This window comes from Nematolebias whitei, chromosome 21, assembly GCF_014905685.2.
Source record: "Nematolebias whitei isolate Nwh7 chromosome 21, NemWhi1, whole genome shotgun sequence".
In the NCBI taxonomy this organism is placed as follows: domain Eukaryota; kingdom Metazoa; phylum Chordata; class Actinopteri; order Cyprinodontiformes; family Rivulidae; genus Nematolebias; species Nematolebias whitei.
In genome coordinates this window covers 28907921-28925952 of record NC_056518.1, presented here as the reverse complement: position 1 = coordinate 28925952, position 18032 = coordinate 28907921, and the positions used below count along the sequence as shown (strand labels likewise).

At 40.6% G+C, this 18032-nt stretch overlaps 1 protein-coding gene across 1 annotated transcript in view; it reads right to left on the bottom strand.

Moving 5' to 3' along the window:
- Window positions 1-893: 893 nt before the first annotated feature.
- scfd1 (sec1 family domain containing 1) overlaps window positions 894-18032 on the bottom strand; it is a 32414-nt gene continuing 15275 nt past the window's right edge. The window contains exons 10-25 of the mRNA XM_037695148.1: window positions 17055-17154; window positions 16181-16320; window positions 15890-15980; window positions 14666-14739; window positions 10448-10529; window positions 10122-10218; window positions 9966-10036; window positions 8564-8643; window positions 7114-7176; window positions 6051-6126; window positions 5482-5535; window positions 3371-3423; window positions 3213-3246; window positions 2491-2556; window positions 1114-1182; window positions 894-1038 (exon numbers count right to left, since the gene is read on the bottom strand). Coding sequence (XP_037551076.1) covers window positions 1015-1038; window positions 1114-1182; window positions 2491-2556; window positions 3213-3246; window positions 3371-3423; window positions 5482-5535; window positions 6051-6126; window positions 7114-7176; window positions 8564-8643; window positions 9966-10036; window positions 10122-10218; window positions 10448-10529; window positions 14666-14739; window positions 15890-15980; window positions 16181-16320; window positions 17055-17154 — 1174 coding nt within the window. The 3' untranslated portion in view covers window positions 894-1014. The remainder of the gene's footprint in view (window positions 1039-1113; window positions 1183-2490; window positions 2557-3212; window positions 3247-3370; window positions 3424-5481; window positions 5536-6050; window positions 6127-7113; window positions 7177-8563; window positions 8644-9965; window positions 10037-10121; window positions 10219-10447; window positions 10530-14665; window positions 14740-15889; window positions 15981-16180; window positions 16321-17054; window positions 17155-18032) is intronic.

The following is an 18032-nucleotide window of genomic DNA, read 5'->3' as shown; positions in this document are numbered from 1 at the left end:
CCTTCACTCTCTCAAATTAACGTTCCTCTCCATCAAGGATGTGAACATTTTCATCCCTGAACGAGTGACCTCAGGCCTGGAGATGAGTGTAGACCACAGAGTCCTGGCCTGATGTTGCTCTTCTGTGCTGGTTCATCTTTTTAGCCAGTGGCTGTTGTTTCTAAGATGTATAACTGATCACAGCCCTCCTGGCACTGAACAGCATACACAATATTACTCGTGTCAGTGGACTGGATTTTTGGAATGAACCAGTCTTTGCCGGAATGTATTTTGATGCTTGAAAACTGGGATGTCATGTTTAGAAAATAAACGTCTCAGTTTCTCTGAAACGCCTGCAACATACGGAACGACCACTGTTCTTGGTCTGGGTTCTTCTTTTTTGTTGACGAAACATTTCAACAAAGAAGAATATGTCCTGAGGACCTGACTTAACCTTGTCAGATGTTTCTACCTGGATTATTGAGCATGCATCAGAACATGTTAGTTTATTCAAATCTCTTCAGATTAGAGTTAAAGCATTCATGAGGAGAAAAATGATCGTCACATCATGTCAGAACAGTGAAGACAGAAGGAAAGGGGGAAATGTGTAGACATCCACCTGATCATGCTGTGAAGGTGTTCAGCCAAAACGGAAACTTGGTGCGGACCCTCCAGGCTCCAAACCGGAGTGGGTCTGGGTTTTGTGTGCGGCTCTGAAACTTAAACACGTGGAGGAAAATCACGTGTCATCCTTTCTGCCACAAAACAGAGCAGAGAGCTCAGATTACCAGACACACACGAAGACAACTGTTACACAACTTTACCATCCTACGGTAAAATCATTCACCTCCTGTGTTTTACAAACTTTGATGCTAAAACGTGACAGAATAAACGACTCGGAGGCGACAGAGGTTGTTTAGTTTTATTATGACTGAGTGAGCAGAGACAGAAGAGGTTTAGACGATTTACAAAAACGATATAAAACAAAAGGAGGAAGAGAAAAGGACATGAAACTAATATTTATAATGCTGTTGGTCACTTTTGTCCGAGTTGAGCGAGCTGCGGAGACAAAAGTAAAAACAAGTCAGCGGGTGGTGAAATCCAACAGGTTCGGTCGTTGCAGACGATTTTTACCTGTTTCATGAACTGAGGAGCGTTGAAAAGTTCACTGCAGCCGTAAATAATCTTCCTCCCTGGTTTGGACTTAAAAAAACAAAAAAACATTAGCAAGTCATGTGATCGTCTCAATATAAACTCTGTTATGGTTAAACTTTTATTTATAGATTCTAAAACTAAACCTTGACGCTTTAATCGGATCTCCCTTCCAAGCTGCATTTCTTTGCTCAAACAGAAAATATGTTCTTAAACAAACGGACCGGGTGCTCTTGGGTCAGTGGGACTGAAGCTTTGAAGGACGATCCGTCCGTCTTCTTCCACTTATTTGTGGGCCGGTCCAGGAGAGAAACCAAGACCTCCTTCTCCCCTACGACACCCTCCAGGTCCTGCTGAAGGATCCTAAAGTGTACCCAGGTCAGAGAGGTCTGGGTCTGGAAAACCTCCAGAGGTGACCAGGAGACATCCCACCTCCGCTGACTCCTTATGATGAGGAGCAGCAGCTCCACTCCGAGCTCCCCGTGTGGAGCTCCTCACCTCATCTCTAAAAGCGAGAAACCCTCTGAGTTCTTGCAGCTCGATGTCGACACATCTGGACAGAATGTTTCGTCTCTGTGGTGTCTGAGAAATATTGTGATTAGTTGGAAACGTTTACGTTCCCGTACTTCTGGTGGTGCAGACGTTTGGACAAAGAGTGTTGAGGAGCAGCTGGACGAGGCAGCGAGGAAGTATGGAAATCTACGCAGCACGTCTATAAAGATGTCTAATTTATAGAAGAGGATGACCAAATACGCAAACAGGAGAGCTTGTCAAAAAAAAACATTACTTTGCCTAAAAATTCTTAAAGACTGAATTACGTGTTCAGACAGAGTGTTGTCGGTCCTGCAGTGGGAGGGCGTTGTGAGAACTCATGAGGAGTTCTGCGCTTCAGTTTCTTCTAAAGTATAAAATGTCCACATCAAACTGATTCTGTTCTTCATCGTCAGCTCGAAAAGAACACATTTCTTTGTAACGAGCTAAAGGCTGAGCCCAGCTGCTCTATGGAGGAAGCTTATTTCAGCTGCTTGGATCCAGGATGTTGTTCTTTGGGTCACGATTTATATCAAGAAAACCGGAGCAACGCCCTCATTACTGCAGACGAGGCTCCAATCCGTCGGTCCATCTCCCGCTCAGGATCAAGACTCTCAGATACCTGAACTCCTCTGCTTGAAGCAAAAACTCAACCCCACCCAGAGAAGCATTCTTCCTTTGTCCGGTCCAGAACCAGGGTCTCAGAATCACACCAACTAGAAATGTTTCTTTTTAATCATCTTAAATGGGAACAGAACTGGACTTATTGAGCCCAAACAAAGAGAAGTAGCACAGCTTTAAATAAACAGATCGACGGCCCTTTGGTACCTTAGCATAGTCCGCCAGGTTCTGGTACTCGATGTAGTTCCCTCCTCCAACCACAAACACTATGGCCTGAAACAGAGCAGAGCATTACAACATCTCCTGTATCTGTTCTTTAAACGTCTTTCATCCTTGGTGAGTTTAAAGGAAAACATTTCAAAGTAAAGGAGGAATTTTAAAGATTTTTTTAAATAATTTGCCAACAACAAAAACAAAAACAATTGGACCTGGTCTTTTGTTCATTAGAGCGATGAAAATGAGACGTAACTTTACTCTGGAGACAAACAGAAAGTGGCTGCGGAAAATGATTAAAATATCAGATTTTAAAGCAACACACCTGCTTTAAACTGATTAATTCAAACATCTGATCCAGGTTTGTCAGAGTAGGAAAATAAGAGTTTAAAAAATAAATCATAGCGGGTATGAGGCTGTATTTAACGAGGGTTTTGAGAGTTGAGGCAGAAATTCTCCTCTGATGTTTGACTGAAAACGTCTCCAAATGACCAAAAAGAGTTCAATTGAAACTCTTACATGCGTCACAATCCTGTGAATTAATACAGAGGGAGATTAAAACAATCCTCATCCTGAGATCCTGCAAGGACTTTAGAATCCTCACAAAATAAAGAAGCGGTCTGATCTCATTTCTGGCTCTCGGCACCTTTTCCAGTCTGTCTCGTATTTTCTTTCTGCTCGTGTTTGTCCTGGAAACGGCTCTGAGTGAAACTCACCTCCTGAAACGGGTTTTTGTTCCTGGGAATGGAGCTGAAAGAAGAAATAGAAGAGATGATGAGCCGTCCCAGAGCTTTCAGTCATTTAATATCAAAGCTGGACTTGGTTCAGTTCTGGTCAAACTTCTGCTGATAATCAGATGTGATTGTTCTCTGACCTCTCGCTGCCTCGCAGCATCTTTGGGTCAAAGTATCGATAGTCATCAGTTTCCTGGAAAACAAGACCAAGAAAAACTAAATCAGCTGTCTTAACTTGTTCTCAGCTGCAGATTTTTATAAAACATGAGTTTAGTCTGATTTATTTGGCTTTGTGTGACGGAGTCACCAAAAGATGACGGCAGCAAACTGAAATATATTTGTATACAGAATCTGCACAGTTACTGCAACAAGAATTTTAACGTTTAGAAACACAGATTTAGAGTTTGAATTCATTGTGAGCTGGTTTTAAAACGTTTGGTTTTAAATTTGGGCTGGAGCTCGCAGCGCAGAGGACGAGGCTCGTCTGTTAAAATGGATCCATGTACCCTCGGTACCTGCCTGGAGCACAGGATTCTGGGTTCAGCTGCAGTTCTCCCGTCAGCTTACTGGAGCGCTTCGCTATCTGGTTCAGAGGTTCTTGTTTTTAAGAGAAAGGTTGACGATCCACGATAAAAACGGAGACAGCAGAGTTTTGTCGACTTAAAATAGCCGACCGGTTTTCGTGTGCACGACTTACAGAACTCTAATCTTTGCATGTTTTATTCTTGCCCACTGACAGATTTAGTAAAATTTACTTTAAAAGTGCAACAGTTGTGTGACAAAAGATAACGGAAACATAAAAGAGTTTAATCTGATTAATATTAATCTACAGCACATTTTTAAAAATCAGAATTCCATGTTTGTAATTCTAAAAGGGGATTAACGCTCCTGCTGCCCTAGGGTCAAAATGACCCATGAGGCCTCAGCGTTAAAGCCTCGTGGGTTGTTTGACCTTAGGGCAGCAGGAGGGTGAAGTAAAAACTTAGTTTGTGTTCAGTTTCCCACATGGACATTCCTCGGACATTCTGTGAAATCTTTACCCCGAACACAATCCCAAAATGAGGGAAGAACCACAATCAAACAGCGAGAACAATCTGATAAGGAGAGAATGTGCTCCTCTACCCTTTTCATCTTCATCCCCCCACCTCCTCCTCCTCCTCCTCAGTGTGACAACAGGATCTTTGTTGGTGTTCTGTAACACCAGATGCTGAGAAACCTGCAGTGTGAGGTTGATTCACCGTGAGGACGAGTGAGCTTAAAGGTTCTGATGTAGTTTTAGGATTTACGCTGTAATTTATAAAGTTACGCAACGAGACCAGAGCCGATCGACTCGCACTGCACAACACGGCCGATCAATCAAGAGTTTGTTGCGCATTTAACAGTTTAATGTTTGATTCATATGAACATTTATTGCATTAATGTGGGTTTTACAAACTATACCTTTAGAAATGCATGTACCCATATTCATAAGAACAAGTCAGAGGTGGAGACAAAAGATCTTAAACATCCCAGAGTTCTGTTAAATCCATCATCAAGACATGGAAGGAACATGGGAACACGTGTAAATCTACCAAGAGCAGGCCGTCCTCAAAAATTGAGTGACCGTGAAGGAGAACAGAGACCCCTGAGACCACGCTGAAGGAGCTATAATCATCAGCAGGTGAGATGGGAGAGACTGAGCATACAACAACTGTTGCTCCAATTCTTAATAGACCGTAATGAAGATAACAGATTAAATCTTTCTAGCCCAGTCTCTCCTCCTCCAGTCACCGCTCTTGGTAGATTTACACATGTTCCCATGTTCCTTCCATGTCATGATGATGAATTTAACAGAACTCTGGGATGTTTAGGATCTTGAATCCTTTCGTATCACCCCCTGGCTATTTTAAATTACATTTTTATAATTTATTTAGTATTACCTTGTAGAAATTTGCTTTTACTTTCTTTGTTTTTGGAAAGAAGTTCATAGTGTCCATGACAGATTTATGACAAAAATAAAATCATAAAACTTCAAGGGGGTGAATACTTGTTATAGGTGCTGTAATATTGCAGTGAAATGACATAAACTGACATTATACTACATCATAATTTTCTAAATTGCATCATGTCATCCACGTAAAAACTTGAAAATGTGCCAACAAAGGTAGAAAATTACTAAACGGTGACAGTACTATGAATTATATTATGCGTTTTATTCCTAAAACACAAATAAACATGTAAACAAAAGCAGGTAATGTCCAACGAAACTCACAGGATGAGACTTCATCTCCATCAGGTTGTCCAGGATCCGAGTGACCGGAAGGTTCTGAAAACACAAAAATACAGATTTCCTAAAATGAACAAACAAACAAACAAAAAATTTTTTTTAAATGACTTTTCTTTGTGTCAGTTTTATTTCACATCTAAAATGGTAATTTAGTGCCAATCAAAACCTCTTTAAATCAGGAGGAAACCACTTTCTGAAGAGTAAACTCTTTTCTTTACTTTAACTAAAACAAAATATAAAAATAAACTTCGTAATTAAATTAAACGTATGTTTAAAAACACAGAAGAATAAATCTGCCTAAGAACACAATTAAACTGGGTACAGAGAACTGTATGATGGATATCGCAGCTGATGAGGAACCAAATGTTGACAACTATTAGAACATCACTTCAAAGATAGCTGGACTGTCCCTTTAAGGTCTCACTGGGCTGTAACTGGTCCGGCTCTCTGGCAACAGGTTTGTTTCCGTGTGTATTTGCAGATTTAAGTGTTGGAGTAGAGTTCTGTCATATTTTGTCTGAAGAGATTTGTTGAAAATGTTTTTTCCCCCTCACGTGTTGTTTGAGCACCAGGTTCTTCACGCCCTCCATGACAAACTGGGAGCCAGTATTCATGACTCTGGAGAACAGGCTGGAGGAGGAGAAGGTGGTGGAGCCGAGGAAGGAGAAACAGAGGAAGAGGAGGAGTACAGGGTTATGATGGTGATCCGTCAGATTATTATTATGCAATTACAATAAAAGGTTAGTAACTTCAACGATGCAATCACTAAAATTAATTTGTTAGGTTTTGTACTTATGTAACTTAGGGAAATTTTGCATGATTAAAATTAATTACTTTTATTTACTACATGCATTTTATGGCTGTTTATTGTTGTGTGCATCTTATCTGTGGTTTGTATAAAACAGGTCTCTCTTAAAAATGAGTCCTCGTGACTCAAAGAGACTAATCTGTGTAAATACAGGTTGAATTAAAAAAATTACCATATTATTGCTTTTTATTTCATTTAGCAATTTATCATTTGCTGCAATGAAATCGTGTAATTTATGACACGTGTCTGTTAGCAAAATATCTCTTGAACCAGTGGAGGGGTTTCTATTGAAACTCTGTAATAATTAATATGGAATCATAATCTACTTATGTAGCGAAACGGTTTTAAAGTTTTTATCTCACGACCCACAAAACAAACTTAGCGACAAGCTAACTCAACTATTTTGCTGGCTCAGGTGTGTTAACGCCAACAGGTTACTGTAACAATAACAAAACTACCACAACAATTTTACTTTTATATATTATATATTTAATAACACTTTTTATTGTCTGCCACCATGAAAATGTTTGGAGCCAACCAGATTCAAGATGGCTGCCACGGCCAGCTGATCTTAAAAACACTACAGGGGCTCCAACTCTGTCGATTTTACAGATAATGAGCTCAAATCTGGTGTGGTAGTATCTGAGAGTCATCCCAACATGTGAACAGATCACAGGAGGTGATGGGTGATATGCATTCCTTAGATTTGCTGATGAAGTCCAAAATTTAAATCTTCAAAAAGTATTTAACAATAACATTTTGTCTTAAATTGTTGAATTTAAAATTATTTCCTGCTGTTGCCGACTTACCCCATTGGTTTGACTCCACTGCTGCCGTAGTTGGCTGGGTTGGTGGCCATTTTGGTAAAAGCTCTATAAAAAAATATAAAAAAAATAAAACTTAATTTACATTGATATACATTGATTGAATTAAACTCAGTCTAAGAACATTTGTTCAGAGAGCTCCTTACTGTGTGGCTTATAACGTAATAAAAGCTCAAAGGGAAGCCATTACATTTCAAAAACTGACCAGTTTTCTTTGATTCAAATCCAATAAAATTACAGTTTTTGTGTTCTGGACATTTTAAGGACATTCAAAATGGGCCTTTAGAACATTGAAGGTGTATTTATCTCCATGGTTTGACATTTTAAACAACAATGATCAAATAATTCATCAAAACATGAGCCCTAACACAAAAGCAGTATGAAAATATGGTAAATGTTTCGGTTTCTGAGCAGCGCTTCAGAGACAGTAGGAAGGAATGACTCTCTTTTAACAGGAAGAAACCTCCAGCAGAACCAGAACCAGGCTCAGGATGGGCGGTCATCTGCCTCGATCTACTTGGGTCAGAGAGGACAAGAAAGAGACAAACAAACAAACACAGAAAGGCTGCTCCAGGTGTAGTTCCTATAGTCCAGGTGTAGTTCCTATAGTGCAGGTGCCGTTCCTATTGTGCAGGTTCTATAGAGCAGGTGTATATATGTAACATGTAATAGTTTAATATGCAATTGTTTCTATTGTCTGGATGTATGGTCTTTTATATAGTCTGAATGTGAATCTGTAGTCCATGTGTAGTTTCTGTAGTCTGGGTGTAGCTTTTATAGTTTGGGTGTAGTTTCTATAGTCCAATGTGAAGAAAAACATGTCAATGACAAATATTTACAAATACAAATAGAGATTAGAGTGAGCAAATGCATCAGCAGAGTGAGGAAATGTGGTCAGTTTGTCTTCCAGCCATCCAAGCCTATAGAAGCAGAACTAAGGGATAGCTCAGGAAACCCAAGCCAGCCCTAACTATAGGAAACTTAAAGTAGACAATGTCAGCCTCACGTACAGAAAGGAAGTTGGTTCCACAAGAGAGGGACTGATAAAAAAGCTCTGCCTCCCATTTTACTTTTGGAAACTCTAGAAACCAAAAGTAAACCTGCAGTCCGAGAGTGAAGTGCTCCATTAGGAAAACATGGATATGTCATATGAGCTATACAGAAGATGACATTTAATATGAAAACCTCCTTCAGAGTGAAGGTAATCACACTTTTTTAAATTCAGGCCTGTGTAAGGATGCTTCCATGTTGCTTCTCTTCAGAAGTCTTGCTGGCAGGACAAACTGGACCAGATTCTGATGCAGAACTCGCATGTTAGTCCTGGGTCTTTCTGTGAAAGCCTCAGGCGGTTCTGAAAAGTGACCTGGGTGACAGAGTTTCTTCCTGGATCTGTTGCTCCAGAGACCAGAATTAGAAGAATTGTCTTAAGACTTACTTCCACTGTTTGATGTAGTTGAGAGGTGAAAGGTCACAGTTTGCCTCCATCAAGGCCTTCTTATACTGCTCCAAGTCAGACTGAAACACAGAGGAAATTATTTCAATCACCGTTTGGAGTAGAAGCTTAATGTTAAAATCCATCGAAAAACAATCTAGTTTCACTTCTGCAATAAAAAGAACATTTAAAACATGAAGTGGGTAACAAAGTTAATTGAAACTGAACCATAAACTGATCTATCATGAATCGTTTGATGGTATTGAATGAAACTTTCCGACAATAATCACCAACATTTGGTGTGGTGGTAGCCGAGTCATCTCCATGAGATCCTCTGAGCACCATCTTACAAGATTACACAAAATGTCTTCATGAGGTTTGACCAAAAATGGCTACAATTCAATCCAATATGATTTTGGTCTAAAATCCCAGCACCGAGGGTGGCGGGTGATATGCATTCCTTCAAGGAACGTTCTACTTTCTGTCACATCTGTTGGACACAAACTTATAGAGTGAACAGAAAATTTAAAACATTGAGCCGACTCAGTTGAGTACGTCTTCGTGCCAACTTCAGTTGCCGTTTTTAACAAAATAAAACGCAGCTGAAGCTCAAAGTTTCTCCTTCACTCCAAATTATCCAAATATCAGACGCTGGTGGAGGCGCTGCAGCCTGAACCGTCTACAAATAACCGTGACGTCATCTGGACAGGTTACATAACTGAGAGCGGGGACACAAAGGCATTAGTGTGTCTGAGGGAGTGTGGTCCTGTTGGTAAAACTAAAACCCACCACATCCGTCAGAAAACCGATCAGGACCCTGGAGACTCTAAAGAAAGGTGGTTGGCTGAAAGACAGACAGGAGGCCTGGATCTGGAACGGGGAAGAGAAAACTGAAAGATGGAGGGTGGGGAAATTCTTTCTGCTGGAGGAAACAAACAAAGAAGCGAAGCTTTGGTCTCCAAAACAAAAATACAAGTTGTTAGGGACCAAAGGTATCCATGTTAGCTCATTTTACCATTTTATTTCCAGCTTTCTGTCTCTGTGGTCTCGGTTTAGTTTCCACTGCAGCTCATAGTTTCTGCTGACTTCAACGTGCAGAACCTGTGCAGTTTTATTTCTCTCCAGAACCTTTTTTTACAACAGTCTCACCTCATTTTCAAGTCAAAGCACAAAAAAAAGAATGCGTATCGCCCGCCGCCTTTAATGACTTCACCTCCGAACTCAAGTTGTGAAAATGCGAAAATTGGAAACATTCTAGAAACATACGGGAGACATTCTGGAGAATATAGAGAGACATTCAGGAGACAATTTGGAAACATTTGAGAGACTCCCTCATAAATGTTCGCCAGCATCGTGCAGCCCTGTTAGTTCTGGTCCAGTTTTAGAGTTCTGGTCTTGTGTGTACCTCTGAAGGAGCCTGCTGAGCAGTGATGTAGTAAATAAGGAACAGTCTCATTTTGTCCTCTGGAGTCCCCGCTGAAAAATAAACATTTATTGATTTTATTGACTACATGAAGACAACGTAAACTGAATTAAATTGTGTGTGCGCGTGTGTGTGTACCATCTGGGTCACTGATGATGTCCAGCAGTGATTTGTCCAGGGCAGATTTGCTCATCAGTTTTTCTTCATACTCAAAGTAAACATCTAGTTTACGACTCTGGAGGTAAAAACAGCATCAAGTTAGAGGAAACAAACAAAACGCTCTCACTCTGTGCTGCACACATTTTACTTTATCGCCCGCCGGAGCGGGTTAGGTTTCAGGATAGAAGAGCAGACGCGTAAAAAAAAACATGTCTGCTCTTAATAAAAGAAGAGCCTGTTCTCTGCTCCTATCTGGTTTAAATTAAAGCTCAGGCGGGGTTCAGTCCTGAAGTTACGCCGTTCACCTTGATGTGGTCGAGCACTGCAGTGGCGACGTTGGTGTGAAGATCAATCAGTCTCTTCTTCTCCAGAAGTTCTGGCAGAGAGCTACAGAAAAGAACAAACAATGAAATCTGGTTAAGTCAGGTCCTCCGGACAGAATCTTCTTGTTGAAATGTTTCATGTTTTTATCCAAAAGTCTTCATCAGTCTGAGGAGCTGCAACAAACTCAGTCTTACAAATATCATATAATACCAAGACTAGTGTGGATCAACCAGTTTGTTGGTCATAACTAGCCGTCATGATAAAGGAGGACCATCAGCCTAACAATTGATTGTTATTGCCCTGACGGCCACTTGCTATTCAGAGGCCTGAGTGATACTAGCAATAACGTCATTGTAAGAGGGGGACAGTTGGAGACGGAGGCCTCCTCCCCGTTTAATGAAGGACAGTTTCTCTTCACAAAGATGGCCTCCTTTACTCCTCTCTCAAACCAATGTTCCTCTATCAAGGATGTGAACATCTTCATCCCTGAAAGAGTGACCGCTGGCCTAGAGATGAGTGTAGACCGCAGAGTCCTGGCCTGATGATGTTGATCTTCTGTGCTGGTCCATCCTTTTGATCAGTGTCTGTTTAGTTTCCCCGATGTAAGACTGATCACCCTCCTGACACTGAACAGCATACACAACATTACTCTGTTTGTGCCGGGGGATGAACCAGTCTTTGCCGTAATGCATTTTAGGGTTTAAAAGCCACTGGGACGTTATGTTTAGAAAATAAACGTCTGTTTCTCTGATACTCCCTCAACATACGGAATGACCACTGGTCTGGGTTCCTCCTTTTCACCTGTTGGCTGACTGGAGTCCTGTTTGGGTTTCTTCTCTGCTTTCAGGAAGGCCCAGTTAGGATATCCACATTGCTCCAGGGCCTGTCTTGTGTGGGATTTCTCCTTCTGCCTGGCTCCTGAGTTAGTGGGGACGCTGTCTGCTCTGTGGTACAGAGTCCTGATGACTCCTAACTTGTGCTCCAGAGGGTGATGGGAGTTAAACCTCAACCACTGGTCTGTGTGGGTGGGTTTGCGTTACACATCAGTTTGAAAATGTCCTTTATCAGAAACTGAGACCTCAGTCCAAGAAAGCCAACCTGCCATTTCTTACATCAAACAGTGAAGTTTAAAGGTATGCTTTGGAAATTAAGAAATCAAACATAAGACTAAAAAAAATATATTTTCCTGTGAAATTCAGTGAGAACGCTGCTGAAGAAGCTGAAACTGATAACAAATCATGAACCAAAACATCAAAGTAGAAAAATCTTAGCTGAAAGTTAAACGCAGCAAAAGGCTTGCTAAATGCTAAAAGTAGCAGAAAGCTGTTTAAATCTAAAACCAGACAAAGTCCGGCTAACAGCTCAAAAGTAGCAAAACCCAAAGCTTAAAGTGGTGAAAGTCTTGCTTAAAGCTAAAATTTAAAAAGATTATGTCAAAACTTCAATTAGCAGCTGGCTAGCCAAAAGTAAAAATAGCCAAAAGTCTTATACAAGCTAAAAGTAGCTAAATAAGTGTAAGAAAAGGAAAAGGCTGAAATTAAATGAAAGAGCTGAAGCTGAGCAGAGCACCAGTGGGGAAAAAAACTGAAAAGAGCAAAAATAAAAAGTCAAAAGTTTTTGAATATCTTTCAGCTGTTCCCTCTTCAGGGTCTCCACAGCGTCTCACTCCGTCCTCTGCGTCCTCCATCCTCACTCCAGCTGCCTCCGTCTCCTCTTTAACTGAACCATCAAAAGTATCTGAGGTGTTTGAATCGCACAGCCAAAGTTAAAACCAGCACAACTAAAACATTAGAATAAATCAGCGTTGACGTTTTAGTACAAAGAAAAACGTTGCTGGTCTCATTCACACAATATTTTCCTGAACTACTGGAAATAAATGGAGCAGTTTGAAGTTTACTCCGGTGGTTTTTCAGGATAAACTAATATTCATTTCTGAAATGTGGGTTTGCACTCTATGTAAACAAAGCAACTGTTATCGGACGTTTCCAAAATGTTAGATAAGTCGACCAAATGAGCATTTTGAACTCAATACTAAAATAAATGTTTTTACTATAAATGTGCTTTTTTTTTTGTTATACAGAAGGGCAAATATTTGGTCGTACAACCTGGATCAGGTTTTATGATTATTGTTTGTAATTTATTACTTTCATGAAGAAGGTTTCTCTTTAATTTTACAGTTTGAAGGAAGCTCAACTCTTTCAGGGTCCGTTTTGGTTACCAGTCTGAACCGTTCTGACAGCATTAAGCTAAACGGCGACATAACTTTGGCAATCATCGACTTTGGCTCGGTGATTGTGAAGAAAAAAAAACAGAATAGGAGCCCAAACCTCAAAAGGAATCTACAGCCAGATATTCACACAAACAGAAGAAACTTTCTTCTAATCCGCTCTGAGGACTTTAGTGTTTTCATTTCATTTCACCTTTATTTAGTAACACGATCCCCAGATAAAATGGACAAGTCTGGCAGCTGAAGCCTCAAAGGCAATCAGTTTTCAACATCACCGAGCCATTATTTAAAGAGTTGGCTTTTTAATCTACTTTAATAGTTTGTAAGGAAGAAACTACAGAAACCTACAAAGTAAAAGTGGGGGAGTCAGTAGCTTACCTGCAGCAGACAGAAGTCAGAGGGATTTTAGTTTGGTCTAAAGCAGATTTCTACCATTTTAAAAATACTTCCATCTCAAAAATTGTATTACTGGTTTACATGGAAGTCTATGGTTATTTCCACTAAAGATAATTTTAGTCCATACATGTCCAAATTATATATCTGATAAACAAAACAAGCCAATAGAAATGCAACATAATCACATTTGCTTAAGGTGCAATACAACCCTTGGCTTTAACACGACATTCTTTTCCATCAGATGGTTACGCTGAAGATTTAGGATCTCAAACAGAGTGGTTGGTGACTCCAGAATGTGAGAAAATCTGTGAATTTTCAGTTGTTTGTAATGAGTGACCGAGTTATGAGCAGCGTGTGTGAACCACAGCCTATTTTTGTGTTCTTGGCTTGGAAAACTAGTCTTGGCTGTGCACATTATTTTGTTGCCTGTCTCGCCCCACGTCGTCCCCACCTCAGTCGGTTTTGTACCCCACTATTATTAATTTTAGAATAAAAAATAAACTGATTTGGACCAGTTCTTAATAAATATTTATTATTTCTGATGTGGTTTTTAGACTTGGGACATTCAGGGTTGTAGCCTTGGATGTTTTCTGTCAGAAGAGAGCCCCCTGCAGGAGTAAATTAAAAAAAAGAAAAAAGAAAACGCTCTGGTGCTATACAAATCAAGAAAACTAAATCTAAACGAGTTGAGACCAGATTCAAGTGACACGAGGAAACCGAGGACCCTGCAAATGTTTCCAGACACTGTGGAGACTCTAGACTCTCCAGCAAGCGCCTTTCACCAACTAGTCTCCAACAGTTGCAGCACGTTGACCGAGCGTCTCCCAAACTGTTGTGATGAGACGTTTAGAAAATGTTCAGTCTAAACAAACCGCAGACTTCTATAAGAATACACATCTGAAGCAAAGGTAGCTCAGATTAAGGATTGGAGTCATTTTAAGGTAGTAGCATAACAATTTATTTATTTATACATTTATTTATTACAATTAATTTATTTCTATCTTAACGTGTGATTCTTGACCTGCCATTGTGCATCTGTTCCTCTCAACCCCAGCCGGTCGAAGCAGATGGCCGCTTGTCCTGAGTCTGGTTCTGTTAAAGGTTTCTTCCTCATGAGGGAGTTTTTTTTCTTTCCACTGTCGCCTTCATGCTTGTTCAAGATGAGAGTTCTGTGATGGAGTTAAACTCAAAGCAGTCTGCTCCTCAGATAAATAATGTTAAATTATTATTTTTATATATAAATGCTTCTGTTCAGTGCCCTGAGATGACTTCTGTTGTGACTTGGTGCGATATAAATAAACTGAATTGAACTGAATAACATTTTAATACAAGCTGCCTGATTCAGACTGCCGTCTGCTGCAGGTAAGATACTGACTGCTAATAAGTAAACCATCCAAACCAAACGGCAGGCTTACGAGTAGTTCCAAGAATTAAATAAATAAATAAATAATGCTGAAATCACTCAAGAGCCTTAATCTCTCAGGCTTGTTCACATTCTGAGCTGTTTTCTGTACAACTGAAAACAGAATAAGACCCAAAACTACTTCAGGTGGGAAGTATTGAATACAAACAGCACCTGACAGCAGAGGTGAGCTTGGCCGTGTTGTCAGACAGCATGCTGATGGCTCCTTCGTCCTCTCCTTCCAAACCCTGAAAAGACACAAACACGACTCGATTAAACCGAGACTCATCTAAAAATCACAAAAACAGAAGGTCCGCAGAACATGAGCATCATCTCAGTAACTACTGTCATGTTTCTGAAGCTCCTCAACATAAAACTGACACAATCTTCTAGACTTCATTAGGAATGGATGCAATTAGAGGACATTGGAGTGAGGACAGAGACAGAGGAGGACGACTCGCTGTGGAGACCCTGAAGAGGGTTCTTCTGCTGAAAGAAGCAGAAGCTCTTGTTCATAAGCAATGATGAGATGAAAGATCAGACTGTGGTGGTAAAGCAGGAGTTCACTTTCTCCAAACCATGTCCCAACTTTGTCTCCATCAATAAACTACATATAATAAAGTTTTTATCAAGAGGGCATCATTTCACATCCAACCATCCCCACAACTCCACATGCACTAAAGGCATACATTTATATTATGTAAGGAATTATAAAACTAATTAATATTATGTGACTTGTGCTGCAGAATCAGCTGACTGCGGTGCAAAAAATGTGAAATTATTCATTTTTGCCACGAGATTTCTTGATAACGTCACTGCAGACCAATAAAAATAAAAAGTTTTCAAACAGTGACACTTGATAAATTACCAAATTTCACCAAACTACGGATCATTTTGCAGCTTTAAAGGAGAATTTTAAAATAAAAAAAATCAATGGTGAAAAATTCCTCAAGACAAATTCTGGCAGCAGGGGTCAGATGTATTACTGTAAAAGAAAAGTTGAACTATAGAGGCTAAACTAAAAATAAAAAGTGTCCAGGTGTGCTGTCGGACCGGGTCAGGTTCCATCACCCTAGCCTCAGATTGTTTATCCTCTCAGTTCAGTTGTTAGTGACTGTGATGGCTCAGAAAATCTAGAAACTCTTTAAATTAAAGCTTTTCATAACAGTTACTGTCCCTGAACACGAACAACAGATTAAAACTGTAAGATTAAAGTATATAAAGTCTGTCCAGTCTAACGTTTCAAAATAAAGTCTATCCGAATGTAAAATCTAGATGAGTGTAAATATTTGTTAAAGGATTAGAAAAGATGCTTGTATGAAATACAGAGAAAGTAAATATTTTAAACTGTCATGTCAGGTAATTGATGCCTGATTTACGTGGAAGCATTGATCTCACCATGATGCTCTTCAGACGCTTGACCTCGTCCTCCTGGGCTCTGTATGAATCCAGTTCCTCCTGAACCGATTCTGCCACCTCTGGAAACGGACTGTAACAAAAATATAAATAAATAAATGGCACTTCACCAAACACTGCCTACTCTAACTGAACTGTTCGTGCTAATCATGCGTGAAGAGAAACGTGAACAATAAATAAACTTCTGACGATGCAAGTCCTGCTGAGATGAAACCAGAACAGCTGGACTGTTACTAAAACGTGTTTAAACACACACAGCGATCAGGAACGGACCTGCCCTTGTGTTTCTGCCAGAACCGGTCAGCAGCAGTGAGGTCATACATCTTCTTGGTCTTCTTCTTGGGTCGAGCACCAGCAGGTGATGCCTCTGCACCCCCACCTTCTTCCAACACCACCCTGTTGAGGTGGAAGTCCTGATGGACACAATAAAACTGAATTCAGATTACCGTAAATCTGATTTCTCCTTTGAGTTTTAAGCTGGGCAAACTTTCTGCTTTGTTTAGCTACTACACTGCTCTCAATAGCTGTTATTTTTTTAGCTACTATACTGCACTCTTTAGCTTTTCATTTTTTAGCTACTATACTACTCTCTTTAGCTACTATACTGCTCTCTTTAGCTGTTCTCTTTTTAGCCACTATACTTCTCTCTTTAGCTGTTTTCTTTAGCTACTATACTGCTCTCTTTAGCTGTTCTTCTCTCTTTAGCTACTATACTGCTCTCTTTAACTGTTCTTTTTAGCTACCATACTGCTCTCTTTAGCGGTTCTTTTTTAGCTACCATACTGCTCTCTTTAGCGGTTCTTTTTAGCTACCATACTGCTCTCTTTAGCTGTTCTTCTCCTTTTAGCCACTATACTTCTCTCTTTAGCTGTTCTCTTTAGCTAATATACTGCTCTCTTTAGCTGTTCTTTTTTAGCTACTATACTGCTCTCTTTAGTTGTTCTTCTCTTTTTAGCCACTATACTTCTCTTTAGCTACCATACTGTTCTCTTTAGCTGCTCTTCTGCTCTTTTTTGAGCATCTGTAAAAATGTCTTTAGCTCAGCCAACGTTATGGACGGAGTCATTAACAACACTCAGAGCCAACAGATATTCATCCGTTTAGAGAACGTTTGTCTTGTTTCGCTCCTGGATGATTGACGTCTCACCAGAACATCGTGGACCAGCGCCTGATAGGTCCAGGTGTGGTGAAGGGGCGTGGCCATGTCCATGTTACGATCGGCCAGAACAAACAGGGGCCTCTGGAAACTGAGAACAGCAAAACCATCACGAGATCCTTCAAGAATTAATTAAGTTGTAAAATTTAAATAATTAAAACCTGCCTGAGCAGACCGTAACACCTGCTGTTAGAGCAGTTTCACCTGGTGCACTGAGGTTTTATTTATTACAACCTGGTTCTATTTCATCCCTCCTGACCGCCAGAGGGCGGTGCTGAAAGCACTGAATGTTCCCTTCGCGCATGCGCTGATTCGAGTAATAATACCAACGGAGTCACAGGTGTGACACGGATGACCAATCAGAGGCTATATAGCCCGACGTCATCCGCTGCTCTGCTCCTATTTTCTTCTCGCGCGCGGTTCAATTCAGGGCTTCAGCCCTTTGGACCTTTTCTGAACTTTTTACCGTCGTCGGAAGCCCGACTGCCCGTCTGCGGGAGTAGCGTGTTCGCCCTCCTAGGGCTGCGACGGTTTAACCCTGTTCAAAGGTATTTCTGCTGTTTCGTTGGGAACTACGGCTGTTTCCGCCTCTCCCAACTTACAGCGTCTGACTACTATGTGTGTGATTCAACACCGGTGAGTAGTTTTCCTTATATTTCGCCGTTGGTTAGCGGTAGCGTTCGCTCCGCTCACGCTTGTTAGGAGACCTCCAACCGCGTGGTCGGCTGGACTGTGCTCCGACGTTGTTTATGACTACTATGTGTGTGATTTAACACTGGTAAGTAGTGGTTTTTTGCTTATATTTTGCTATTTGGTTAACGGTAGCGTTCGCTCCGCTCTTGTTTACTGGAGGCCTCCAACCGCGTGGTCGGTTGGACCGTGCTCCGAAGTTTGTTTATTACGTAGCCAGCTGAGTTTCTGGCCTTGTTTTATTTGGTGAAGGCGAGTGTTCTCACCCCCTCTCCCAAT